Genomic DNA, 25,692 nt, shown 5'->3' with positions numbered 1-25,692 from the left:
CCCTAACTTATAATACTCAAGGTTATCCACTTTGCGAGAATCATGAAAGAACGTTTATTGTACACAAATTGTATCTTCTGATACATATAATTACACACACATCCGAAGTTCAACGTTTATGTGTGTGTAAAATTCCATCCGAAGTTCAACGTTCTGCTTTTAATAATTGAAGAATGGCAAACCGAATCATCAAGCCCCTTAATCTCCCAAACGTTGGAGAAGGAAAAACAAAAACTTTTAGCCCATTTATTTTTATGTAATGAGCATCATATAATACACACACACACGCATACATATATTATACGATGCTGATCACATAATGGTGCATTGGGTATCAGGATCATAAAACGGGTGGACCTGCATTGGCGGAGGAGGCTGCGGAAATCTAATCGCTGGCACAGTTGCCTGTGTATCGTAGTAATTAGGGTAGTGCTGAGGATGATGATGGTAGGGAATCGTTGTTTCATAGCTTCCATTGTGCCCATAATATCCGTAATCATGATTATTATGGTAATAAGCCCCATAATCTTGTCCATTTGTGTAATTAGCAACAGGTTTAGCTTCGTAGAACTGATGCTTATATCCTGAATCAACTCTGAGCAATTCTGCATGCTTCCCTGATTTTCCTAATAACTTGAGAAGCATGTTCGGTTCAATTGTACCCGAAACATATGCAATTCCGGCTTGTGCATCGATGGTGTAAGACACTCCTTAATTATGATCAAATCAAAATTAATTAAACTATAAAGAATTCAAGAACAATGAGATTAACAATAATAATTCATAAGAACTATAGGATATATACATATATATATATATATATATTTTTTTTTTGCACGTACCCTTGATTTTGTTCAAAACTTTGGTCATGGTCTTATGCCATCCGGGGGTACCGGTATCCAGTTTCAACTCGAATCTCTGCAAAATCATAATCCAAAGTTGAAATATAATCGCCTCATTTGGGCAAAATTAATAAAGAAAATGAAATCACATGGAAAATAAACCGAGGGAGATAGCTGGCTAGGGTTTGCTAAACGTCACTAACCATGAAACCAGAATTGATTGTTTCAGCCATGATCAGAAAAGGCACAGATTGACAGGTTTCTGCATAAGAGTACTTGAAAGATTGTGCTGTGCTGTGTCTCGGATCTGCTTCTCGATCGAAAATGGGTTAACCGTAAACTGTATATTACTTGGTACTCAAGGAAGTTCTTGGAAGTTTTTGCTTCACTTACAACACAAAAGCAATACTACTGCTGGGTGGTTTATACAGAGGTGGTTTGTTTGGTATTCTTGTAAACAATTAAATGGGTTACTAATAACCAATCAAACAGATTTCAACCGTAATCAAATTATTAAGGTAATTAAGGTTTTACGGTATATATTCTTTCTTCTTATCTTATACTTCACGCCATTCAAGCAGAGGATCTCTCAGAGGACAATATTCCATTTCGAGGACCCTTTTTTCATGAAGAGTGAAAAATCTTTAGGAGATTTCATGGCCAAAAATTCTGTGGACCAAACCATTTTGCTCATGAAAATTAACGTAGTGTTCATATACCTTATCCATAATTTTGAAATTACTTAACGAAAGTAACTTTAAAACTAAAATGAAATTAATTGAAAAAAAAATATATTTATTTTAGTTCCTTACCCAAAAAACTTATTTTAGTTATTTTAAAATTATATTGAACTGTTATATAGCTTATTATGGTGTTTATAATCTTTTATTAGTTCAATGAAAAAATAATTTATTAGATTATATTAAGGTTAATAGCTTATAAATGGATTAGATTTTAGTAGGAAAGTGAATTATTATTTAGTTAACTAATATATAGCAATATGAATAATCAATAATATGTGGTTGAAATGTTTTTTTTCCCCTTTAATTTAAGACATAATTTTAAGGGTCCATACCAGATTCTATGCATCATTTTTTTCTAATTGAAATTATATGTATCTTAAATATTTTAGATTCTTGTAATGGAAAAATTCGAAAAGGATCTCCTGTTTTTCAAATTTGAATTTCAGTCCATTGATCATTGAGAAATATGAAAGGCTTGAGGTTAATAATAACGCTTGTATGCCAAAATTTAAGTAAATTATGTAGATTTTACATAAAAATATATTTTTTTTTAACAAATAATATTATCTACATGCTAACAATAATATGGTTATTACAAGGCTTTGATCCTGATCATAGAGTCTCTGTATTGGCTAGACTCAGACCCATAACCAGAACCAGAACTGCCATCTCCAAGTTTGTATTGATTGTCAACAGGCCGTGGAGATGTTTTCACACCTGATCACATTACCAGTACTACTATTACCGGCGGAGTTGGAGAAGTGGTGACGACGGTGTCCCGAATCAGAATGCACCCTGAGCAGCTGTGCATGTTTACTGCTTTTGCAAAACGCGTCAGCCACCGTCTCCACCGCATATGCCATTCCAGCTTCTGCATACATACATTCATTCATTCAAGTCATAAAAAAAATAAACAATATTAGTAAAATTAATTAGATAACAAGCAAGTTTCTTACTATTATCAAGGTTTTAAAAGGGCGGCGGCCAGGCTAGGCTTAGGTGGACTAATCAGATTTAAATAAATTTATTTATATTATATAAATAAATGTCTGCTTATGCTAAAAAAAATACATAATTTCATTGGGATAGGTAAATAGTATGACTGACTTTCCAGAAAATGAGACGAAACCTGCTTTATCAATATGAGAAACATGCACTCAAAAATACCTCCTAAACCCCCTGCCAAGTGATCGAGTAACTACAAATAGAATGACATATAAATTGTGAAGTATTAGAACGTAATGAAAACACAAAGAAAAAGTATACAATGTGTATTCCTCTAAGCATTCAACAAATTTTTTACAATTTATTGAAAAAATAAAATGTAAAATGAAAATTATCTATTTTCTGTCTGAGTGGAAATTGCGGCCCAGGCGGGTACCAAGGTGGGTCTAGGTAGGCGCCTAAGCAAGTTTAGGCGTCATTTCTTAATTTTCAAATACCTAGGCATTAATCGGGATGGTGGCCAACCGCCTAGCCCTAGGCGGAAATTTTTAGAATAGTCCTATTTATCGAGTTAATAGTTTGACTAAAGTCCATTGGATCAAAAATTTGACTAAACCGAATAACAATTCGTTTGACACCAAAAAACGAGAAAAGAAAATATAAGGTTAGAATATCGCATCCTAGTTAATTTGGCTAAAATATATATTTTTTTTCTTTCTAAAATTAGCGTTTGAACCTCCCTTATCATAATTTAAGTTGTATTACAAATAAAAAAAAAATACCACTTTGCATAGAAAAAAAATAAAGATAGAAAGTGAAAATTTTGTGTGTTGAACAATGAACCTAAAATGTAGGGATCGATTTTCCATTCAAGGTCGATATATTAATTATTATGCCCATCTATTCTTAGACCAAGATTTGCAATGGATTCTACGTAATCTTCCACATCACTATCATGATTTACCCTAAACCATCTAATGTTTTCTGATAATTCAATCTCAATTTCGAAAAATCGAGTCATATCATCGAGAGAGAGAGAGAGAGAGATGAAAAAATTTCTAATAGCCTTTTCACTGGTGCTCATCCTGTGGCTGCTTTTGCATAATTCTTCTAAACCAATTGGAAACACCTACCAAGTATCGCTTCTCAAATCTCAACAGGTATGTATGTTTTCTTATCAATTAATTTTCTGTTTCATCAATCTGCATTTACGTCCAAAAGGGCGATCTCAAGCCAATAAGACTACCTGCTTTACATTCAAATTAATATATATATATATATATATATTTTTTTTTTGTTCTTTGCAACGGTCTCGTAGCTGAAGTGATTTCCCCTTCCCAATATTGTTTGTACATAATCCGTGTTTTCCTTTTAGTGTCAGAGTGTTTTATTTTTGAAACCGTAAATTTAACGAGTATGTACAACTGGAACTAGGAAAGCAAAGAGCTGGTGGAAGTTCTGAGGAGAGCATCGATGCCAGATAGAACAATCATACTGACGATTGTTGAGGAAGCATGGACTGGTTCTGGCTCCGTCCTCGATCTCTTCCTCGAGAGCTTTCGGGTTGGCCAAGGGACGAAAGGGCTCTTGAATCACTTGCTCATTGCCACTGTTGGTAAGGGAGCTTTTGAGTACTGCAAGTCCGTGCATCCCCATTGCTACAAGCTTGCGCCACTACGATTGTCGAAACTTGCTGCTGGAAAGCAAGTTCTCGGTCACGGTCGGGAGGGAATCGACCTGCTACATAGAGTAATTCAACTGGGATACAATCTGATATTCACAGTAAGCTTTCTTGTTCCTTGTGTGGTGGTGATGGGTTGAAAATAACTGTATCAGGCAGATTTTAACTGAAATCTAACTTTGCTGCAGGAGGCAGATGTTATGTGGTTCAGAAATCCGGTTACAGAATTTGACTCTCAAAAGGAAGTCACAATTCCTTGTGACGTCGATTCGGAAAACGCAGGCAACGAACAGGATAGGGGAATCTTTTTTCTGAAATCAGATGTTATATCACTCGAATTCTTCGAGTACTTGAACTTGGTCGGGATTCTGTACCCGAGTATTCCTCTTGGATCTCCCTGTGAGATTGTAACACGAGAGGAGATTACCAAAATGCTTGGAATGCGAGTGCAGATTATCGACACAGCTTATTTTGGTGGGTTTTGTCAGCCGCTTAAGGACTACAGTGAGGTTTATACAATGCAAGCAAACTGCTGTGAAAATATCGAAAGTAAAGTCCACGATCTCAAGCTTGTCCTAGATGATTGGCGCAGTATCACAGGTCGTTCAGCAAATAATAGTTCGGGGAAATCGCCTTCATGGAGAGCCCCAAACAGATGCATTCAATAAGAATTTGCAAATACCTGCTTTGCTGCGTTCAGTTTACTTAACAGAGAATTATCGACGATCAAAATTCTGAACTCTTTTCGCAATAACAATGGTAAAAGGGGAAGCAGGGAACAATCATTACCTAGTATTTCACCTAATGATCAATGTCTTTGTACTGAAACTTTGCCGTAACAAAATCAGAGAAGCCTTATGTGCACCTAAAGTAGCCCTAAAAATATAAATACAAAAAAAGGCTAGCATTGAACCCTTTGAAACTTTCAAGTGCTCCATAAACGCCTTCACGTTGCATACCAAGCACTTCGGAAATATTTTATCCAAGTGTTGTATTCAAAGTACATATGCTTATGTTGTTCATCAAGCTTTCAATAGTTCTAATATTGCAAATTGGACATAGCAGGAGTAAAGAGGGCAACAAAATTAGGTAGACAAAAGCATTGGATATTTCACATTAAGTATCCTTATACAGAAGCAAGAATGAAAGTTTTTTACTTGATAAAATTAAGATATGGGATCGGTTTAGATTGGAGTCAATCGAAGAACAACTGAACTGAATGCAACTCTTATACAACTTACATGGACCATAGCCTCTCTAAATCAAGCGTAGATATTCCTACAAATCAAAGGCCGGGTAGAATGTGGTCAGTAGGGTATGTCTCCTTGAGGAAGATCCCAGTTATCTCCGTCATCATCGCTCTTCTTGGCTTCAGGGACTTCTGGCTTCTGCTGAAAGGGCCTCGAGAAGGGTCGCCGGCTGATGAAAAACAATAAAAATGGAATTCAATGATCAGATCCAACGGGGAGTACTAACCAAAAGAATTCATTTTAGTCTGTGATTTTCAAGTCATAGTTTTACAGATAGAACAACCAGTTCATAGGCATTAGGAATCCCACTCTAATGATGCACTCTAATTACAAAACGAATTTCACATTTTTTTTCTTTTTGGCAAGGTGATACTCTAAACTAGTCTAATCCACGTGAAGTGGAATTCAAACTCGGGTGAATTGGCAGCCACACCGCCTTTGACAACGGCCCAACAATTACAAAAGTATATGCTTTATCTTAATTCACATTCAAGCATTTGGTCTCATCCACAAGACAAAAAAGGGCGACCCCTATCCAACAAAGCTCCCCGCTTTGCGAGGGTCGAGGGGGAACGTCTATCTTACGCAGCCACTAGACTACATTGCATAAAGTTCAAATTTTTATCTTTCTCGATTTCAAAGGTTGAACATTCCTTCTTAATTCACATTCGATTATGCAACTCAACTACAATGCATAAAGTTCAAACCCTTCTCTGTCTCAATTTCAAATGTCGAACATTTCTATCTTAATTCGCATTCAATTACTTAACCACGCAACCGAAAAATCACAAAACATAAAAATAAACAACTTTACTAATTACTTTGTTTCTCCTAAATCCTCAATTTCTGAAGCAACCAACAAAAGAAATGAAAAGCAACAATTAGGACACGTACCTTCTCTTGTTTCGCTTCGCGGCGTCGCGGGTCCGGCGCTTCTTCTCATCCTGCTTGTTCTCAAAGTACCTCCTCCTCTTAACCTCCTGAATAACGCCGGCCTTCATGACCTCCCGCCGAAACCTGCCGAGCAGCCGCTCCTCGGGCTCGTTGTCGTCGACAATCACCTGCACATTGTACGCCGACTTGAAGAAGAGGACGTTGGCGTAAGCCAGAGAAGGGCAAATCACAGACTCTATCGACGAAGAAGAAGAAGCAGAGTGGGCCCCTTGGGCAGCCAGTGGAACCAGCCGGTCTCTGGGCTTCTGGGTCTGTAAAATGGAGAGCTGGGTCGGTGGGAGTTTGGGTTGCGGTGCCTTTGAGGGGCTGAGGAGGGAGAACAAGTTGCAGAGTGCGGATGAGGCAGCCATGGATGGTGACTTTGGTGATTGGTGTGAAGAGACTTCTCGACCTTTCTGATTTTTGCTATTTATCCCTATCTCCTTTTTCCGGAGGGAAGATAGGATTGGGCCCACTCAGATACAATGTGTTTGATGGACTTCAAATTTGGGCCGTTGGATATAGCCGATCAATTCGGAGTCAGTTGAACGGCCCAGCTAGATATACTTCTCAAATTACATGGATAAATACTAAATAGAATGATTTTTTTTTTTTTTAGTACATCGATATTTTTACATTAGAGAGGGAGAAGTTCGGTTAAGTCATACAATGAACAACCTCATTTGGTATCGAATTCATCATCCACGAGATTCGAACCTAAGACCTCTCACTTCTAAATAAAAAAAAATATCACAAGACCGTAGTACTGAGTGACTAAATAGAATGAGTTTTATGGGTTTATTATTGTTAAGAAGATTCAATTATTTTCTTTGGAAATATATTTACTAGTCAAATTTGAGTTGTAAGTGAGAGGTCTTAAGTTCGAATCTCGTGGATGACGAATTCGATACCAAATTAAGTTACCCGTTGTGTAGCTTAGTCAAACTCCCTATCTCCCCTTAGTGTAAAATATATCGTTGTACTGAAAAAAAAAAATTTTGAATTTATAGCTTGAGATTTGCAGACTAATTATAATACAGCAGAAATGCTAGTGGAACCATTACACAGTGTGTTTTAACTTTTCAAGTTTCCGAAGTTAAATCATTAACATCCTCAAACATCCACATCGTAAGTTACTTACAAATATATCAACAGAATATCGCCGTATATATGCAATTGAAGTATTGATAGTATCACTAGTATGAGAATACATCGATAATTAATAACATATCGATATACTAATCAATATTAATTAAGTTGATCGAATCAGTCATATGATCCTACGGTCTGACCAAAATTTATAATGAAGAAATACTTATAGAGGCAAGTTGATATTGATGCTTAACTTGTCATTTTCTAGTGATTGTCGTGCATGGAGGGATTGTGGAGGCCACGTTAGTAAGTAATTGTGCTCATTCTCACAAAGCACCACAGTCTGACGGGGTTGCATTTCAAAAAGGCATCCTCAATGTATATATGAGTGGTGCTATTTACTCAATGTTTTTTTTTACCTTTTATGCACTTTCTGTTTAATTTCTTTCATTTGATCTTTTTCAATTCATTTTATCTAATGGTTGAAATTAAAAAGTATGTGAAAAGTCAAAAACAGATGTGCAAATAACATCATCCTATATGTGTTATATATGTATATATGCTACTGAGCTCAATGCTTAGGCATCTCTGTATTTTGTGATGCAACAATGCAAGATGCACCAATGATCAAATATCAACTCAAATCCAAGCCAAAGCATTCCCAATTTCTCTTTCTATTTACTTTTCAGGGTTTGTGACTTTTATGTAGATTGTGAGAGATGTCTTGGCGTGATTGTCACATTTTACTATAGTCTTAACGATCCACTTTATAGATATGTTTACTTACTAAGAATAGATATGCAATGTATAAGTATCATTCACGTTTAATAACACGCAAAAAATAAAATACTAGAAAAATTCCACATTGAGATTATGCGTGACATACTTGAAAATCCAAGTATAAGATCACTAAACGAGTGTTGTCTATTGTATGCCTGAACAATTTTATGACTTATTTCATTCTTAAAAAGTAAATATGTTCAAAATATTATCCATATCATTCTTTTATACTATAAAACATAAATTAATAACACATTTCGATACTTTTGTGTTGTATTTGAAGCAATTCATGCCACGTCCATCCCCAATTCTTGGAGAGATTTTTTAATGTGATCAAAACACGGGATGGTACACCACATGTCGCTATATAAATGATGGGATATGTGTGCTAAAAAGTTAATGACTTAAAATAAAATTTTCAACCACTTATATAGAAACACGTGGTGTACCACCTGTGTTCCGGTCATAGTGAAAATTTTATCCAATTCTTGGTAAATATAATACTCTTTTTATTGTTTCATTTTATTAATGTCTTGTGCAATAGAAAATACATGTTTGCTAAATTTATAAAATAATATTTGGTTCTCAAGGATGAGTAGGAGTTTCTACTCAAAATTGTTCATTGCAAATTCATAGAATTTCGTGTTTATAATCCAAATTATTCATATTATAAATTACTCTATATAAAGATTGTCTTTGCAAAACACCAACTAAAACTAAGGTCGTTTAGTCATCATACAGATAAAAACAAATGAATGAAATTTGTAAAAGTATTATGAATCGTCTAAACAACCTTAATTTTAATTCATTTTTTTTCGAATAGATGGTCTTTACAAAGTGATTAATAATATAAATGGTTATGATCATAAGTACAAAGCTCTGTGGTTCAAACACGAAGAATTTTGAGTAAGAATTTCTGCTCATCCTTAAATCTACTTAAAAGATGAATTAGTGTGCATTAATCGAAACTGGTTTGCTTTTTCGTACTAAACCAAGGGGCTGAAACCTGGTTAAGTGAGAGAGGATCCTCTTTGTGAGGAGCCCGGAGATCCTCCAATCACATCTGTTCATTGTACATCATGCGGTCAGTTTTTGTCAAGTACTGTTTATATTTAATTTTAAATAAAAAAATTTATAATAATTTCTAACCGTCCGATATACGATGAACGGATGTGATTGGAGTATCATCACAAAGAGGATCCGGTGAGGATCCTCCTGATGGATAAGCTCTTCTCTGCCGCAGCCAATGCCATGCTTTGCTTTTTCTCATAGTTAATTTGGAACTTTAAATGTTAGGAAACCCATGCGATCATGACTCTGAAACTTGATTAGAATACTAACTAGAAAATTATATTAGGGACGATTGGCAAATCCATGACTGACAGACCGGCACTAACCTTAATTTGAATAAAGAGTGGATTAGCAGAAAGAAAAGAACGCTTAAGAGAGAAAACATTAATAATTAGTTATGAGTAATGCCAGAGAGATTAAATTTCTAGATAAATTTTTGAAAACTAAAAGACATAGAAGTTGATGATTGATTTCATTTTACTTCTTACACACTCTTTGATAATTTTTGTCCGTTGTTCTTCTTCAATTCATCTGATCCGACGGCCGAAAATTAAAAAAGTGTTTGAGAACTAAAATGGGATGTGTGGATATCATATCCCTTGATTTATTACTTACGCGTTGATAAACATATTTATTCTTATTAGTGACACATCATTTAGTTTGCAAATTAAGTCTCTCTAGCATTACCCATTAGTTAATATCCAAGTGGACATGCACTTTTACAGAGTCCTTTACTTATAAGAGATTTGTTAGTGGTCAGGAACACGGCTCGATACATTAACTCTTATAACGTAAGTTGTTGTATACTTTACAAAAAAAATTCCAACTACTTGTATTATGAAACTTTATGTACCAAACTGTATTCCCGACACGCTTAAAATTTATCTTTACCTATGAGGCCTGGCATCTGCTCACCAACTGGTGGCCATTAAACTAATCAGATGGGAAATTGGTAATTAGCTTTATCGATGCGATATTCTTGATCGGTACAATCCGACTAGGAAGATGCAATGGTCCTAGAAATAGCTATACTAATTCCAATGTTCTTCATCTGTTGGCTAATTGCAAATCTTAATTATTAATATTTGGTTTTTGAAGTTGTTCATTGATCTCAACCAACTTCTAAGTGGAGTGGTAATTGTCGCTATTTGATTTGAGAAAGTAGTTCAAATTCACATGAATGCGAGAGCTATACAAACATTTATACATATATATATATATAAGAAATTGTTATTAACACGTCAAAAATCTTATTTGACACTTCAAATTTTCTATAATTAGAAAGAAAAATACATTTGTGAGGAGTGTAAAATGAGATTTTTTTTAGTGTTAATAACAGTTCCTCCCTATAATTGAGATTCTATGAACACCATTGATCTGGTATAGACAAAAGAGGCGACTGCTTAGAACTCCACATTGAAGAAGTGAGCATAAAATTAGATATCTCATGCTTAAATCGCATATTTTGATCAAATCTCCACAATATATTCGAATTAAAATCCCTTTTTTGTATGATAGAATAAGTATTTAAATATATGAACTTTTGGAATCAAATTTTTTCCTCAAGTAACTACTTCGTATTGGATTGATTAATAAGCGTATCACATACACCACATCAACAACTCACAATTGAAAATGTCGAACATGTTACATAAATATTACTTTTGTCCAAATACGAGAATGAGCATTTTTTGTTCTCATCATCCCCCCACAAACGAACATTGGAGTTACATTTTCGTGATCGAGCGTCTTCCCATGCTACCTACGACGAAATTCTCTCTTATATAGAGTTCAAAATTCAAGGCAATCCTTGAAGGTAAAATTGACTTTTTCAATATAATTGTCACAACGCTCTGCCGGATGATACTAACTCATATATTATAACACGCTGATTAATAAGACGCATAGGCATGCATGTCCTTAACATAATAGTATATTCCCAATCTTGAAAAGGAGAAACGACTCCGGCTGGCATTCCTACTCACCCAGTATAGAAAAGCACCATCAACAAATGTCTCTCTCTCTCTCTCTAAGAAATATGCTTCTTCAACTCTTGTTCCACTGATCTCACCATCCATATTCTTCTCTGTGCCTTATGGCCTCCCTCCTTCCATTCTTTCTCTCTCCTCTGATTCTTCTCTCTCCTCCATTGCTGCTTCAATCTCCTGGTTTTCTTCTACCCCTCACAAAGTTTGAGCCTTAGAGACTCATTCATTGGTACAACTCCTTCCCTACTATTTTATTCTATTTAAATTTTCATTGGCTATCACCTCTCTGCAGTTATATCTTCTGTTTTTATGCATCCCAATTTTATTAAGAAGCTTTTTTTTTTTGGATATATGTTACTATTTATTTGTTGTTTTCTGTTTATTAATTGGATATTGATCAAAATATTCATCTGGGTTATATATTTGAAATATTATTTGAGGATGGCCAGTTATCTTCTTAGTTTGTCATATTAATTACCTCTGCACAAGTAGTGTTTGATCTATTTTTGATGTGGGTAAACAAACCTTCGGGAAGTGATGTTTCCACTCTCGTTTCCTTGTTATGTACTCTTTCATTTATTTTTCTGGTCGTATGATTGAATATATCAAAAGAGAATAAGAGTGAGAAAATCACAAGGAGTAATTTATTTGTTCGTAAGTCAGCTTTGTTTCAAGTAAATTCTTCAGCTTTTTGGCCTCAGAGAATCAGATTCTCCTTAAGAAAATTACTATCAAGACAATTGTTTCTGCTGATCATTTCTTCTGAGTTCTATTGCTTTCTTATTTATTTATGTGTTGATGATGTGATTAGTGCATATGGAAAACTAATTTCTGATGATAATTTTTCGGAATTTGTTCTTCAGTTTTCTGAGATCGCCGACTATTCAAAGGTTTGAAGGTAGGGTTTCTGATCAATGTCCAGAGAAATATTAATGGAGGGTGCTGAAGAAGATGAAGAAAGCAGGAAGTTATTTAGGGATGAATGTAATAATAATCTTTGTAAGAAGTGGGTGTTTGCTAGTAAGGCTGGAGAAAAGGTTGGAAATCGAGGCCTGAGCCGCCGTGGATTTAAATATTCACGGCAGCTTAGGCTCGAAGTTGATGGTTCTGGTTCCTTTGGAACTGTGCCATGTAAACCGCAGGATGCAGATTATACAATTCCTCCCCTCATTGACGAGGTGGAGGCTTTGATTTTAGCCAGGGTGCCGAGATCAGAGTACCGGAAGTTTTGTACCATAAACAAGCGCTTTTTCGCACTGTTGAAGAGTGGCGAGCTCTACAAGATCAGGGCCGAACTCGGGATCAAAGAGCCCTCTGTGTTTGTGTCGCAATACGGTGAGAATACATGGCGGGAATTTGACAGGCAGTTCAGGTTTTGCAGGAAGCTCCCAATCCTACCGTCTGATTCGTGCTTCATGTCAAGCGATAGGGAGTCTCTTTGCATTGGGACTCATCTGCTGGTATCCGGCAGAGAGATAGAGGGTGTTGTCGTTTGGAGGTATGACATGGAAGCAAACCAATGGGGCAGGGGTCCCGGCATGATCAGTCCAAGGTGTATGTTTGCTTCTGCAACATGTGGATCCTACGGATATGTGGCCGGCGGGATGGGATTAGCAAGTGATTGGAAAGCCATGGATTCTGCTGAGAGATTCAATCCCAGGACGAAATCATGGGAGCCCCTTCCGAATATGAAGCGAGAAAGGATGAGTTGCTCCGGCTGTTTCTTGGACAACAAGTTTTATGTGATTGGAGGGAAAGATTGGCATGGAAGAGATCTTTTCTGTGCTGAAGCCTTTGATGTTGAGAAACACACATGGGAACTCATCCCGGACATGCTAGAAGCTGACTGGACAGCTCTAAGCAACCCGTCTCCGCCTCTTATTGCAGTGGTGGCCAACCAGCTGTACTCTCTTGAAACTTCCACAAACGAGCTCAAGGTGTATCTGAAGCAAAGAAAGGCATGGAAGAAGTTGGGAGTTGTTCCGGTGAGAGCTGATGCTACTTCTGGATGGGGCGTGGCATTTAAGGCGCTCGGGGACGAGCTACTTGTCGTCCAATCTTCATCAGATGCAAATGCAGGAGGCCCTGCCCTCATATACACTTGCTGCCCCGATCCATCTGCTGAAGAATTGCAGTGGCAAGCTCTTGAGCACGGCCACAGCCGCCCTACTCGCTTCATTGTTAATTGTTCCGTCATGGCTGCTTGAATATGGTTAACTTAAACCCTAAAAGGTGTGACTTCCACATAGCTAGCCTCTTGGTGTGGTGTATAAAAATAAAAACATTGGATCGAACTCTTCTTTGGTGTTAAGGACCTAAGGTAATAGCTATGAATAGTCATCTAACTCTGAAAAAATGACTATGATTTGACCGGGTTATTCTATTCCACCTCTTAGAAGGCTTGCGCGAGTACAAGCCAGTGTGTTTGATTTTCCACTTGATTTTCCAGTGTGTTTGTTGTATTAGTATTAATGTGCGTGAGCCTCCCAAGTCCAAACCTTGAGACATAAAACTTGGCATATCAATGGAGCTTTCTGAGTTTTTCTTTTCTTCTATCTCCTGCATAACATGCGCATGAGCGTGCCTAGCCACCAAGGACGAGTTTAGAATAACTATTTTGTAGTGTCAGTAACACTTTTCGTACCGCAAATAGGATGAGAACTAATATAAGCCCAGTACTTGCCGTTTAACAATAGACAAAGGTTCAAAGATAATCCAACAACATTCCTACACCTACCATACAAGAATGGTCACCAATTTGCCCGTGTACGAACAAATTGGTGACCACAAAAGTAGCATTAAGGCATCAGTATCACAAAAAAGAACATAGCATCCTATAATGTTTTCCTATAATGTTTAATTTGCAGTAGAATCCGAGAGTGATGAAAAGCATATTGACTTCGAAGCACAAACAACGAATTAAAACAAGAACCAGAATAAGCTTTTAAAAGCATGATAGAAAGAGGTGACAAAACACGAAAGCAAACTCTAGAAACCTTCACCTTAGCATTAGCGTAGAGGCAACGGGGAGGCTTTAGAGATAATGTGAGTTTAAAAATCACAAGATAGAGTGAGAGAGAACTAACGTCATCGAGCTTAACTTGCGTAAAACATAAAACCAAACTATTAGCTTCAAAATATGGAATCACCACAAATTTCCACTTGAAATTAGTTATGCTTGAAAGCAAAAAGGCTTAAAGTCTCGTCCAGACACTGAAAAGCACAACTGCTGAACAAAAATTCCGTGATAGATTTCTCAACTACAAATAAAAGATATCTGAAAACAGAGATATTCTGGGAAAGATATAGAGTGGATGATCTACGATACGAATGAAGACCATAAACTCTTTAAACTACAGATAACAGATCTCAAGAGGAAGCACCGCTCTGCAGTGCTTGACCTTTCCTCGACTTCCTGGGAGCCAACTGAGTATCAGGCTGCAAAAAAGGCGCAATGAGCAGAAAATTCATATTTGACAAACAATTCAGTAGCATCATCCAACAACTATGACGGGAAAGTCGATTGACAATCAATTCCTAGGAAACGATACCAAATTGTGATTCTTTTCAATCTGAATAAGACTTCAGTCAATCAGCTCAAAGTTTGCAGCATCAGCTGCATGCCTTGTTAGTTATTACCAGCACAGATGCATGTCCCAAAAAAAAGGGGGTCCTGTTCATTTGTCTATCGTTGACTAACAGAAGGCTTTATTGTTGATGCATAACGGTAAAGACTCAGTCAGCTTTGATATATTTGAAATGTGGAAAGGTTTCAACCAATGACCTACTGTTTCCTTTCAGAGTTAGGGTGTCCATATCTTGTGCCACCAATTTGTGAGTTCAAATTCAGTATACTAAGAAGCATGACAAGATTTCATTCACAAACGCATTATTGCAGCACGTCAAAATGATAAGATGATAGAAAAAAACCTCAGCTTAAATACTTTTCGAAAAAATTCACCTTCAAGAAACTAACTGCACAACGCACATATCTAGATAATGCCACACAATGCATATGTTCGATTTATAGGCTGGACTGCACTAATCTCAAATTTTGTTTTCCTTTTAAAATTGACACTTAAGTAATTGGAGAATGAAGCTTTAGATTACCTCTTTCTTTACTGCCTCTTCTTTCTCTGACAAAATCAACTCGATATGGCAGGGAGATGACATATAAGCTGTAAAAAGATATTATTAAAACAATGACCAAATAAAATTTAAGTTCAACCACACAAAAAATGTAATCCCTTCCCACCATCAAAATGGAATGAAAAAAGAGTAGAGAGATAGAAAAGCAAACTCACGATTTATTCTCCCATGAGCACGATATGTGCGGCGTCTCTGTTTCTGAGCCTGGTTGACCTGGATGTGAGAGACGTACAGCGAATCCACATCAAGCCCCTTCACCTACATAACACGAAAACACCTCAGTTTGAACTCAATGCTAAAATATAAAACATCGAGCAAAGAGGCAAAAGCAAGGCCAACAAAGGAGAAGCATTTACCTCAGCATTGCTCTCAGCATTCTTGAGCAAATCAAGAATGAAATTAGCAGACTTAACGGGCCAACGCCCCTGACCATTGGACTGGCGGTTCTTCGCCTGCGCAGTTCGGCCAACACCGCGGCAAAAGCGGCGGAAGGGAATGGCTTGCTTGTGGGCTAAAACATCTTCCAAGTACCTTTTGGCCTTTGCCAAATGCATCTTCCTGATGGCATGGGCAGTCTCTCTCGTGTTCTAAAACATATTAACAAATCCAAATTACAGCAATCGAATCGAACCCGTCTACGCATAACACAAGCAAATTTCGCCGCTACTCGTAAGCGAAAATTAATCTCAAATGCCAACAAAAAATCCCAGATAAACAGATTCTTTAACCATAAATTCTAAAAACACAGCAAATTTGGAAACCAAAATTTCAAAAAAATAAAAATAAAATAAAAAAGTACCTTGAAATGAACTCTTAGACCCTCACCCTGGGCCTTGCAGGCTGAGGTAAAATGCATCAAATAATTATTAATAAACCAAAAATTAATACGAATGCGAATAAATTCGGATTTAGAACATACAATTGAGTAAATTAAAAAAAATATTGCTTACACTTGGTGGGATTATTGGGCTCCCTCGAGTACTTCACCTACATAATACAAGTTCGAAAATTTATCAAAATTAATTAATAAAGTCGCAATTTTTACAACAAAAACGAGTATTTTAGAGAGAGATCTACCATTGCAGTTGATCGGCGGCGGAAGGAGGAGTCTGGGCAGTCAGAGGTGAATTGGAGCGAAGAAGGAAGAGTTCTTAGGGTTTAACAATATAAAGCGCGGACTTGTTAAAACGCCTGGGCTGGGCTTTTGGGGATGTTGGGCTAAGGCCCATTTATGTCTATTCGCTCGCCGTCTGTTCAACTTGAGAAGAAAGGGTAGGAGAAGTAAAAAGAGAACGAAATCAAAAGAACACAGCGTCAATGTTGCTGCAGCTCACACTCGTCCGGTGTCATCGTTGTCGGGTGGAGGAAAGCAAACCAGCTTTTGCTCTACTCTAAAAGCTCCGGACTGCTTCTGCTTCTGCTTCTGCTTCTATGTAAGTGCTTCTCAATCTCTTCGTTCCCTTAGGTCTCTCTTGATCTCCTTATGAATTTCTCAGTATTCTCGACTGCCAATTCTCGTTCAGAATTTCAAAATCGCTGTAGTTTTGATTTGTTTGTGTCAAATTCTGTATCTTTTGATTGGTATTTTGCTCCTTTGGTTATGGATTTCGTTACTGTATGCCAACATTTGGGTCTCATTGCCGTTTCTTGAATTAGGGTTTTGTTAAACCAAAAGTTTGCCTCCTCGAAATTTGTGCATTTCGTGGATTTGGGTCATCTTCCTTTTGGTGTGTTGCTCGGAAATGGTTCTTAGAGGTTTGAATTTGAGCGGGTTTCGGTTTCGGTTTCGCGCATGATCTTTTGGTGGGTTTTAAGATCTTGTGGAAATGGCTTATGGATGTATGGTAATTTTTGTGGGTTTTTGATGTTGGGACGGATTTTTGAGGTTATGCGTGGAGAAATAATATTTTGCTGGTTTTGGATATTTATCTAGTTAGAGTCAGCTATGTCTATGAACAATAATAATCCACCTAAGAGTCTCGGAGCCTCTTCATCGCCCTTTGGCAATATCGGTATGGGAGGTCAATCTATGTCTGCAAATCCCGCATTTCAACAATCACAAGCCCAAACACAGATTGGGGCTGGTTACCAAGGTCAGTTTCAGTTCTCCCAAGCACAGGCTATTGCCCAGGCTTCAAAAGCCCATGCACATGCCCAAGCTCAAGTGGCTAACGCCCAATTCCAAGCTCAGTTGCAAGCTCAGGCGATGGCCCTTAACCAGAACCAAGCAGTTGGCATTGCGAATTTGGGGTCGTCTTCACCCTCCTTTTCCACACCTGGGAATGGCAGTGCCAAGCGCTACCCCCAAAAACCACCAGTACGCCCTTCTGGTGTTTCTCCCACACACATGATGTCACCTATGAGAACCATGGAACTCAACCCTGCTGCTCGTAAAAAGAAGCAGAAGCTTCCTGATAAACTGCTACAAGACAAAATAGCCACCATTCTGCCTGAATCTGCTCTCTACACCCAGCTTCTCGAGTTTGAGGCTCGTGTTGATGCTGCCCTTGCAAGAAAGAAAGTCGACATCCAAGAGGCCCTTAAAAGCCCGCCTTGCATTCAGAAAACGATGCGGATTTATGTTTTTAACACTTTTGCTAACCAGGTTCGCTCGATTCCACAGAAGCCAAATGCTGATCCCCCTACTTGGACACTTAAAATAGTTGGGAGGATCTTGGAAGATGGGGTTGATCCTGACCAGCCTGGAATGGTCCAGAAATCAAATCCCTTTTATCCAAAGTTCTCATCTTTCTTCAAGAGAGTAACAATTTCTTTGGATCAGAGACTATATCCTGAGAATCATATCATTTTGTGGGAAAATGCTCGATCACCTGCAATTCATGAGGGCTTCGAGGTGAAGAGAAAAGGTGACAAAGAATTTACTGTGAACATACGGTTGGAAATGAATTATGCGCCTGAGAAGTATAAGCTTTCTCAACCGTTGATGGAAGTTCTTGGTATTGAGGTTGAAACCCGACCTAGGATTATAGCTTCAATCTGGCACTATGTGAAGGCTAGGAAATTGCAGAACCAGCATGACCCTTCTTTCTTTAACTGTGATCCACCACTTCAGAAAGTATTTGGGGAGGAAAGGATGAAATTCACCATGGTATCGCAGAAGATATCTCAGCATTTGTTCCCCCCACAACCTATACATTTGGAGCATAAGATAAAGCTTTCAGGAAATAGTCCAGCTGGAACTGCATGTTATGATGTGTTGGTTGACGTTCCTTTTCCAATTCAAAGGGAACTGTCTGCTCTTTTGGCCAACTCCGAGAAGAACAAAGAGATTGATACCTGTGATGAAGCAATATGTGCAGCTATAAGAAAAATCCATGAGCATCGTCGCAGGCGAGCCTTTTTCCTTGGGTTTAGTCAATCTCCTGTGGAATTTATCAATGCACTGATTGAATCTCAAAACAAAGATTTAAAGCTTGTAGCTGGAGTAGCAAGCCGTAGTGCTGAAAAAGAGAGGCGATCAGATTTCTTCCACCAACCATGGTAAACACATCGCTTTTTAGCTTAATTGATTTTTCCACTTTTACCTGCATTTCAAGGCTTTACCATCGCTACTTTTATGAAAGTCTGCTGATCATGATTTACTTGATGGCAACCAAATTATTTGTTTACTTTCATATCCCCTTCTCTTGCTGGTTATGTTTCAATTGCTGTGCTTGATTGTTCCGGATGGAATTCCATTTATTTTGTTGGATGATGCATTAGTTGATTCGCTTTGACATTTAGTTACATATATGGTTTAGGGCGACGACCTACTTATTGAATCTTGTGTTGGTGATTGTAACAGGGTCGAAGATGCTGTTATCCGGTATCTGAATCGTAAGCCAGGTGCAGGAGGTGATGCTGCGCCTGGAAGCATATGATGTGAGGGGACTGTTGAGCTCTTGCCCGGGGTGTGTGCCACTGCCAGCCCCCTTTGTATTCTTATTTGTTAAGCAAATGTAGGAGGATATAGGATTGCCTTTTCTAGTGTAGGACGAGGAGGGAGGACAGACGCTGACGCTGCTCGCAGATTGTTGAACCATGGCAGAAAATATAGAGCTTGTTCTGTTTGTTGTAACCATTAAATTTTGCCATGTACTTGCTGTGCTGCTGAACTGCTGATTTAGGGTTAATGTACAAACATGTTGACAGTTTTATTTATCATCTATGCTCTCAATTTGTAACGTACAAATGATGTTTTATCCTTTGGAATCCTCCCCCTCTCTTTTCTTTTTCTTGAGGCTATATGTTCTTGCAAGCTTTCGTTTATTGGATATTTCTTTTGGAAAATTCTTTCTCAAGCATGCATAAGTCTGCGTGATCATTTCAATCCGCTCGCTCACACACCTAGATGACCGCCATGCCTTTCACCACCACCACCACCACCACCAACTCAGCCCCAATCCTTGGCTTCCACATCAAACCTGTCTCGACAGCCGACCGGTGAAAAATAATAGCTTCTACATGTTAAAAATACGTATTTTGGCTTCCACATCAAACCTGTCTCGACGGGCGGCCGGTGAAAAATAATAGCTTCTACCTGTTAAAAATAGGTCTAGAATACGTTAATTTTATGTGCATTATTGAAAATATATTTGAAAATAACGTGTATTAAACATGAAAAGTACTTTCATACATGTATAATACGTGTATTGTATTTAGAGTTTTGAAAAATATGTAAATTAACGAATCATCAAAACATGTAAAGATAGTGAAAATTTATATACAACATGTATTATACTTGCAAGTTACAAAAGTTCAGAGCGGTAATTTGCGAGGAAATTAGCCAAGTATAAAAGTTCATGGCCTAATTAACTAAAATGAAAGCTTATGAAGAAAATTAACAACGCTTACAAGTTTGGAAAAAAAATTAATAAATACCTCATATATAAAACACAAATTATCCATAAATTCAGTGATCATGCTTACAAGTTACAAGAAATACGCCATTCATAAACTCTAACCCGATTGGCAAACGTGTTTCACACGGAAAAATTTGCGAGGAAAATGATCCTCGCCAGATTATTTTCTTAAGGATCTGGAAATCCTGTGATTATGATCGTTCATCATATATCGTGCAATTATAAATCATTTTAAATTTAAAATTTAAAATTAAATTTAAATAGTAACTAATGCAACGCACGATATACATGGGTAACAATCACGGGCCATATCCTTTTCCAATTTGCGAATACCGAGAACAATAAAAAGTCAATTCTACCCCCTCCATGACGAAATAAGTAAGGGCATCTTTGACCTTTCAGGCGCGATCGATTCCTGCTCTAAGTTGTCACTCACAGTCAGTCATAGACTGACAGTCGAGCAAAGTGAAAGGAAAAGGGAAAATGGCGGGAAAGGAGGAAGCGAAGGGGCGGCAAGGAGCGACCGGCGGCGAACAGGTCTGCTGGAGAAAGCAAGTGGACGATAACCTAAACAGGCTCCATTCTCTTTCCTTCGGAGCCGAGCTCGCCCTCAAGAGGCACGACTTCTCCTCCGCTCAGATCCTCGGCCTTCGTCTCCTCGGCTTTCTCGACTCCCAATCTCACTCTCCGCTCGACCACGCCTTCATCCGCCCCATCCGCCGAGAAACCGTCGCCAAACTCCACACTGCCCGCCGCGCCCTCATTCCTCTTTCCGATCGGTGCGCCTCTCTTTCTCTGTCTGAGCTTGATTTTCATTTGAACCGAAGCTTCGAGCACACTAGAACTTCGCATTTCTTGTGTGCGTCTTAATTTACCTGTTATTGTATTTTTCATTGGTTGAGACGCTGTGAAATTGCTAGAGGTTAAACATTATGTGAATTTCTTGAAGATTTTTGGAGAAGTTAAATTTTGAATTGTAACTCAAATGATCGTGTAATTTTTGCTAAATGCCAATTAGGTTTTGAATTGATCAATCCTACATTGGAATTTGATCAGAAGTAGATTAGTAACTGTAATTTTTCTACACAAGTAGATTCAGATTTTTTACCGTATGCTGTACAGCAAAGTCTTTGAGCAAGCAAAGAAGGCGCCCGGCCATGTTTTCAGCACAAATGGCGATATTGACATTGAGAAGATTAAGCAGTCAAAGTACTTTCAGGCTCTTCTTCAGCAGTCTAATAACAGAAGGCCTGCAAATGATATGGTATCGTTGCCTTTGATCTCACTTGTTGAAAACATTCCTTAACTTTGTGATTTATTACAATTGGGCTTGGTAACCAACAGTTCTGTCTGCCCTAGGGAGATCGATTGGAGAGGCAGGACAAGTTGACTAGCAAGTTATCGAAACCTATGACACAAACAAAGTTGACATCGTTGTACAAACACAACTCGATAGTGGAAAGTAATGGCAATTCCAAGGATTCTTGGGCCTGTAGAAGTAACAGTTCCGAGGACTGCATTGTTGTAGAAAAGCTTCACACTTACCAAAACCATAATGGCAGTCTTAGTGCCTCATCTTTTCAAAAAGTTGAAGAGGAAGGAGCTTATGGGAATACCTTTAGGGCTAAACGTGCACACAAGGAATTTACTAGCCCCATCATTGATACAGCAAAGTCGCCATCAGCCAACGAAGATGCTAAAGCTGATGGTTCTGGAAATAGCTTTGTTACTGCTAAAGCCAAATTGGTATCTATCTTATTTCTGACAACCCTTCCTCTTATTACTGTTGTTTACAATAAGGTTTTGTAACCTTTAGTAAATCATTTTGTAGTTAACCTGATCATACTGGAGGTCCTATTGCCGTTCTTTGAAGATTTTCCTCCTTTTGTTTACACATTTTGGACATGTGGAAATTTTGATGGGTTTGTTTCTTTGTTGGCTAGGAAATGGATGTGAGGCAAAGAAGAGGATTAGCGCCAGCAGGATCACCAAATTCTTGTATCTCCCCTCAAAGCGATAACAATGCTGCTAATAGGGGTTATGGTATGAGATCATATGGCTATTTACGTCGCGTTGCCCGTGGTAATTTTGTTCCCCCTATTAAATCTAATGAGGGAAATGTTGGGAATGTGACTTCACGAGTCGCTGGAAAGTCAGATGATGCATTAGGTGACTCAACTAAGAGATGGTGGGTGGTACAACTTTGATATTGATTGTGTGAAATATGTATGCGTATCCCAATGTCTTTAATGTTTTCATTTAAGTTTGGAATTGCTCTGTGGTCCTGATGGAGAGCTCCCAGAAAAATTAAGGAACTTGGAACCTCGTCTTCTTGAACATGTTAGTAATGAGATTATGGACAAGGATCCGAATGTTCGATGGAATGATATTGGTAATGTGTGATGCTTTAAACTTTCTCTACATTTACAATTTTTCACACACGTATCTGATTCTGTTCTGATTTTCTCTGTTGTATGGCAATGTTTAGCTGGTTTGGAGCATGCTAAGAAATGTGTAACCGAGATGGTCATATGGCCTCTACTACGTCCTGACATTTTTAAAGGTTGCCGTTCCCCTGGGAAAGGCCTTCTTCTCTTTGGTCCACCAGTAAGTGTTGAATGGTTTATTTTGGGGGAGGGGGGGGGGGGTGTGGGTGGATGGGGGGTGGGGTGGTGTTGGGGGTCTGATCAATGAGCTATCTTAACCCTTGACCTGGTTTAGGGAACTGGAAAAACAATGATCGGGAAAGCCATAGCTGGAGAAGCAAAAGCAACCTTTTTCTACATATCTGCCAGTTCATTAACAAGCAAATGGGTATGCGGTATTTGTATTTGCTTTTTGTTCTGTGATGGTTCACTGGCATATGTTTTCTGATTTCTTTTTTCTTCCTTCTTCTTTCTTTTCTAAGATGTCTAACTAATTTTTGGAAACTTTTTGGATATATGACAAAAGATAATTATAATCATTATACTTGGTAATTTTGATTTTGCCCATGATTATAGATGCTTGAAATGCTGTTATATTTGAACTATTTAACTGTTGACTGCAGATTGGAGAGGGCGAAAAGCTAGTGCGAGCACTGTTTGGAGTTGCAAGTTGTCGTCAGCCTGCTGTAATTTTTGTTGATGAAATTGATTCACTTCTCTCACAGGTAAGGTTTGCTCTAGCTCTTAACTAAACTTGGAATGAAATAAGCTGTTTTTATGCATGCAATACACTTCTCTCAGGGTGTTGCACTTTGTTTCACTGAATGACCATTTCTATCTCTTATCATATCAATCATGTTGCCTTCTTTCTGGATGTATTTAGCTGATACTAATTCTACTAATTCTGTATGACTGCAGCGTAAGTCAGAAGGTGAGCATGAATCAAGTAGACGACTCAAAACACAGTTCCTTATTGAGATGGAAGGCTTTGACAGTGGCAGTGAGCAAATTCTTCTTATAGGTGATTGTTGAACCCCTAATCCCTCATCTCAATCATCTCTAGCTAGAATGCTGTTAAAGAATTTTATCATGTCGAGTTTAGAGTTCATTCTTAGTTTCACAAGTTAAATGGGGAAAATTTCACTGCATTTTCACAAAATGGATACAATCTTCTAGGAGCAACGAATCGACCCCAAGAACTTGATGAAGCAGCGAGGAGGCGACTTACCAAGAGGCTTTACATTCCCCTGCCTTCATCAGGTACCAAGTTACAACTTGCAACATGTTTAATTTAACTAAAAATGTCAATTAACGGCTACCCAACTATTACTGTATTGAAGAAGCAAGATCTTGGATCATACGGAATCTCTTAGAAAAAGATGGGCTGTTCAAACTTTCAAGGGAGGACATTGATAGCATATGCAATTTGACCGAAGGTAACCAATGCATACATTTGAGGCCCAAATCCATCGTCTTCTCTATTGTACTTCCACTGTCTGTAGCTTCTCGTTTTCTTTCGCAGGGTACTCAGGATCAGACATGAAAAACTTGGTGAAGGATGCCTCAATGGGTCCACTAAGAGAAGCTCTGAAACAAGGCATCGAAATAACAAAGCTGAAAAAAGAGGATATGCGTCCGGTAACTGTTCAGGTTAGAATTTCAAACTCCTCGCAGATCAGTATATTTGTTGTTTACCTTTACATTTTTCACCTGCATAGTAGTTTAAAACATGAGGGCAAGCCTTTGGCCAACGGAAATGTTGCTCTTTTGTGACCAAAAGGTTATGGGTTCAAGTCATGAAAACAGCCTCTTTGCAAAGTAAGGGTAGGGCTGCGCACGATAGATGTTCCCCCAGACCCTTGCAAAAAGAGAGCCTTGTTGGCTTGGGGTCGCCAATTTAGTAGTTAAAAACATGTTTTTGTTTTGTTTGATGCAGGACTTTGAGAGTGCATTGCAAGAAGTGAGGCCTTCTGTTTCGGTGAACGAGCTTGGCACGTATGAGGAATGGAACAAACAGTTTGGAAGCTTGTCACTGTAAGAATCTGGCTGTATATTTTCTGAAACAAATTCTAATTAGGTTAAGTAGAAATATGTTGCTACCAACTGAATGAGATTCTCACTTTCCCTAAAAAATAAGTATAAAAATAGAAAGATGAGTATACTATTATATCGATGAAACGAGCACGGTGCTTGGTGCTTGCTGATTGTTTTTATGCTAACTGCTCGATCGACTATTGTTTAAAGAGGAGCACGTTTGTTCTCTTCCTTTGTGCAAAAGATCTTGACCTGTGAATTTCTATCCTAATTTTTTTTTTTTTACAAACGATAACATTAGTGGTTTAAATTGTTAAATGTTAGAAGAGAGGGATATCAGTGGCGATCAAACCCGCACCAAAGTACGTAGCTAGGCATTATTGATTTCTATTACTACGGTAAAGCGTCATCTGTTTTTTAAATCTTTCTTCAAAGATCATGTCTACCAATAATCACCCACTCTGAACCATATGACCCTTGGCTTACAGGTTTAGGGTTTCTTTATAAAATCATATCCGCCTATTTTCTTCACTCCAAATGAATATCTTAGTGATTTTCAACTTGTCTACTTTTTTGCAATGATAATTTATGAACAATGTTCTAAAAGATAAACAATTCAAATTGTTAAAATACATTACGAAAAGATTCCATATAAATGCGTGTCAAAAATTTTGTAAAAAAAATGGTGTCATGTATCCAACCCATGTTATATATTTTAAACTCTTATTGTCTATTTGAGTGGCACATGATTTTTGCACTTAGTAGTTTCCAAAACTTATTCGCGTTGTCGTTTTTGTTCTTGTGGATTTTTATTGCATTTTTGTTTCTATAGTTTCGTTCCTCAGTCAACTCAGTTGATGTTTTCATCCACATTTGTGAGCATATCTAAAAGAGTA

General features: G+C 37.9%; 8 protein-coding genes across 8 annotated transcripts; 5 read left to right on the top strand and 3 right to left on the bottom strand.

Annotated features, from left to right (window-relative positions):
* Nucleotides 1-202: 202 nt before the first annotated feature.
* Nucleotides 203-2,448, bottom strand: LOC125475010. Its single transcript, XM_048579331.1, has 4 exons — nt 2,316-2,448; nt 1,046-1,104; nt 843-918; nt 203-710 (listed from the first exon to the last, which is right to left on the bottom strand). Exons 1-4 carry the CDS (start codon nt 2,446-2,448, stop codon nt 313-315), a joined length of 666 nt encoding a protein of 221 aa, XP_048435288.1. The 3' UTR covers nt 203-312.
* A 1,125-nt stretch (nt 2,449-3,573) lies between these two features.
* LOC103960892 (uncharacterized protein At4g15970) lies at nt 3,574-5,153 on the top strand. Its single transcript, XM_048578815.1, has 2 exons — nt 3,574-3,690; nt 3,965-5,153. Exons 1-2 carry the CDS (start codon nt 3,577-3,579, stop codon nt 4,349-4,351), a joined length of 501 nt encoding a protein of 166 aa, XP_048434772.1. The 5' UTR covers nt 3,574-3,576; the 3' UTR covers nt 4,352-5,153.
* LOC125475009 (uncharacterized protein At4g15970-like) lies at nt 4,412-4,879 on the top strand. Its single transcript, XM_048579330.1, has one exon. It carries the CDS (start codon nt 4,412-4,414, stop codon nt 4,877-4,879), a length of 468 nt encoding a protein of 155 aa, XP_048435287.1.
* A 148-nt stretch (nt 5,154-5,301) lies between the features above and the next one.
* LOC103960893 (30S ribosomal protein S21, chloroplastic) lies at nt 5,302-6,813 on the bottom strand. The gene is made up of 2 exons (XM_009373381.2): nt 6,356-6,813; nt 5,302-5,630 (listed from the first exon to the last, which is right to left on the bottom strand). The coding sequence occupies exons 1-2, from the start codon at nt 6,763-6,765 to the stop codon at nt 5,519-5,521; spliced, it is 522 nt and encodes a 173-aa protein (XP_009371656.2). The 5' UTR covers nt 6,766-6,813; the 3' UTR covers nt 5,302-5,518.
* Nucleotides 6,814-11,345: 4,532 nt separating this feature from the next.
* On the top strand, nt 11,346-13,872 carry LOC103960888 (F-box/kelch-repeat protein At3g27150). The gene is made up of 2 exons (XM_009373379.3): nt 11,346-11,554; nt 12,189-13,872. Exon 2 carries the CDS (start codon nt 12,240-12,242, stop codon nt 13,530-13,532), a length of 1,293 nt encoding a protein of 430 aa, XP_009371654.2. The 5' UTR covers nt 11,346-11,554; nt 12,189-12,239; the 3' UTR covers nt 13,533-13,872.
* A 598-nt stretch (nt 13,873-14,470) lies between these two features.
* LOC125474802 (60S ribosomal protein L17-2-like) lies at nt 14,471-16,669 on the bottom strand. The gene is made up of 7 exons (XM_048578814.1): nt 16,552-16,669; nt 16,425-16,461; nt 16,274-16,314; nt 15,831-16,061; nt 15,630-15,732; nt 15,436-15,503; nt 14,471-14,763 (listed from the first exon to the last, which is right to left on the bottom strand). Exons 1-7 carry the CDS (start codon nt 16,552-16,554, stop codon nt 14,695-14,697), a joined length of 552 nt encoding a protein of 183 aa, XP_048434771.1. The 5' UTR covers nt 16,555-16,669; the 3' UTR covers nt 14,471-14,694.
* An 88-nt stretch (nt 16,670-16,757) lies between these two features.
* LOC103960886 (SWI/SNF complex component SNF12 homolog) lies at nt 16,758-19,706 on the top strand. Its single transcript, XM_009373376.3, has 3 exons — nt 16,758-16,907; nt 17,131-18,975; nt 19,280-19,706. The coding sequence occupies exons 2-3, from the start codon at nt 17,420-17,422 to the stop codon at nt 19,353-19,355; spliced, it is 1,632 nt and encodes a 543-aa protein (XP_009371651.2). The 5' UTR covers nt 16,758-16,907; nt 17,131-17,419; the 3' UTR covers nt 19,356-19,706.
* Nucleotides 19,707-20,776: 1,070 nt separating this feature from the next.
* Nucleotides 20,777-24,940, top strand: LOC103960988 (ATPase family AAA domain-containing protein FIGL1). Its single transcript, XM_048578647.1, has 13 exons — nt 20,777-21,115; nt 21,459-21,600; nt 21,696-22,082; nt 22,280-22,524; nt 22,601-22,728; nt 22,825-22,943; nt 23,058-23,150; nt 23,386-23,487; nt 23,681-23,783; nt 23,939-24,022; nt 24,103-24,198; nt 24,285-24,412; nt 24,699-24,940. The coding sequence occupies exons 1-13, from the start codon at nt 20,820-20,822 to the stop codon at nt 24,798-24,800; spliced, it is 2,025 nt and encodes a 674-aa protein (XP_048434604.1). The 5' UTR covers nt 20,777-20,819; the 3' UTR covers nt 24,801-24,940.
* Nucleotides 24,941-25,692: the final 752 nt, after the last annotated feature.

This window comes from the organism of the source record quoted next, unplaced genomic scaffold (assembly GCF_019419815.1).
Source record: "Pyrus x bretschneideri cultivar Hongxiangsu unplaced genomic scaffold, Pyrus_bretschneideri_v1 Contig13, whole genome shotgun sequence".
In the NCBI taxonomy this organism is placed as follows: Eukaryota; Viridiplantae; Streptophyta; class Magnoliopsida; order Rosales; family Rosaceae; genus Pyrus; species Pyrus x bretschneideri.
The sequence above is the reverse complement of the archived record's forward strand: the minus strand, read 5'-3'. Positions and strand labels throughout refer to the sequence as shown.

Bases quoted from the DNA above. Each gene is read 5' to 3' on its own strand.
- LOC125474802 (XM_048578814.1), bottom strand. The intron at 15,733-15,830 runs GTAAATGCTTCT...CGTGTTATGTAG, and splicing joins ATGCTGAGAGCAATGCTGAG to GTGAAGGGGCTTGATGTGGA. The intron at 15,504-15,629 runs GTGAGTTTGCTT...ATCTTTTTACAG, and splicing joins TGCTCATGGGAGAATAAATC to CTTATATGTCATCTCCCTGC.
- LOC103960893 (XM_009373381.2), bottom strand. From the start codon at position 6,765: ATGGCTGCCTCATCCGCACTCTGCAACTTGTTCTCCCTCCTCAGCCCC. The intron at 5,631-6,355 runs GTACGTGTCCTA...GTTTTTCATCAG, and splicing joins GCGAAGCGAAACAAGAGAAG to CCGGCGACCCTTCTCGAGGC.
- LOC103960988 (XM_048578647.1), top strand. From the start codon at position 20,820: ATGGCGGGAAAGGAGGAAGCGAAGGGGCGGCAAGGAGCGACCGGCGGC. The intron at 22,729-22,824 runs GTAATGTGTGAT...GGCAATGTTTAG, and splicing joins TGTTCGATGGAATGATATTG to CTGGTTTGGAGCATGCTAAG. The intron at 22,944-23,057 runs GTAAGTGTTGAA...GACCTGGTTTAG, and splicing joins TTCTTCTCTTTGGTCCACCA to GGAACTGGAAAAACAATGAT.
- LOC125475009 (XM_048579330.1), top strand. From the start codon at position 4,412: ATGTGGTTCAGAAATCCGGTTACAGAATTTGACTCTCAAAAGGAAGTC.
- LOC125475010 (XM_048579331.1), bottom strand. From the start codon at position 2,448: ATGGCATATGCGGTGGAGACGGTGGCTGACGCGTTTTGCAAAAGCAGT. The intron at 1,105-2,315 runs GTAATGTGATCA...ACTCTTATGCAG, and splicing joins CGCCGGTAATAGTAGTACTG to AAACCTGTCAATCTGTGCCT. The intron at 919-1,045 runs GTTAGTGACGTT...ATGATTTTGCAG, and splicing joins CAATCAATTCTGGTTTCATG to AGATTCGAGTTGAAACTGGA.
- LOC103960888 (XM_009373379.3), top strand. From the start codon at position 12,240: ATGTCCAGAGAAATATTAATGGAGGGTGCTGAAGAAGATGAAGAAAGC.
- LOC103960886 (XM_009373376.3), top strand. From the start codon at position 17,420: ATGTCTATGAACAATAATAATCCACCTAAGAGTCTCGGAGCCTCTTCA. The intron at 18,976-19,279 runs GTAAACACATCG...TGATTGTAACAG, and splicing joins GATTTCTTCCACCAACCATG to GGTCGAAGATGCTGTTATCC.
- LOC103960892 (XM_048578815.1), top strand. From the start codon at position 3,577: ATGAAAAAATTTCTAATAGCCTTTTCACTGGTGCTCATCCTGTGGCTG. The intron at 3,691-3,964 runs GTATGTATGTTT...AACTGGAACTAG, and splicing joins CGCTTCTCAAATCTCAACAG to GAAAGCAAAGAGCTGGTGGA.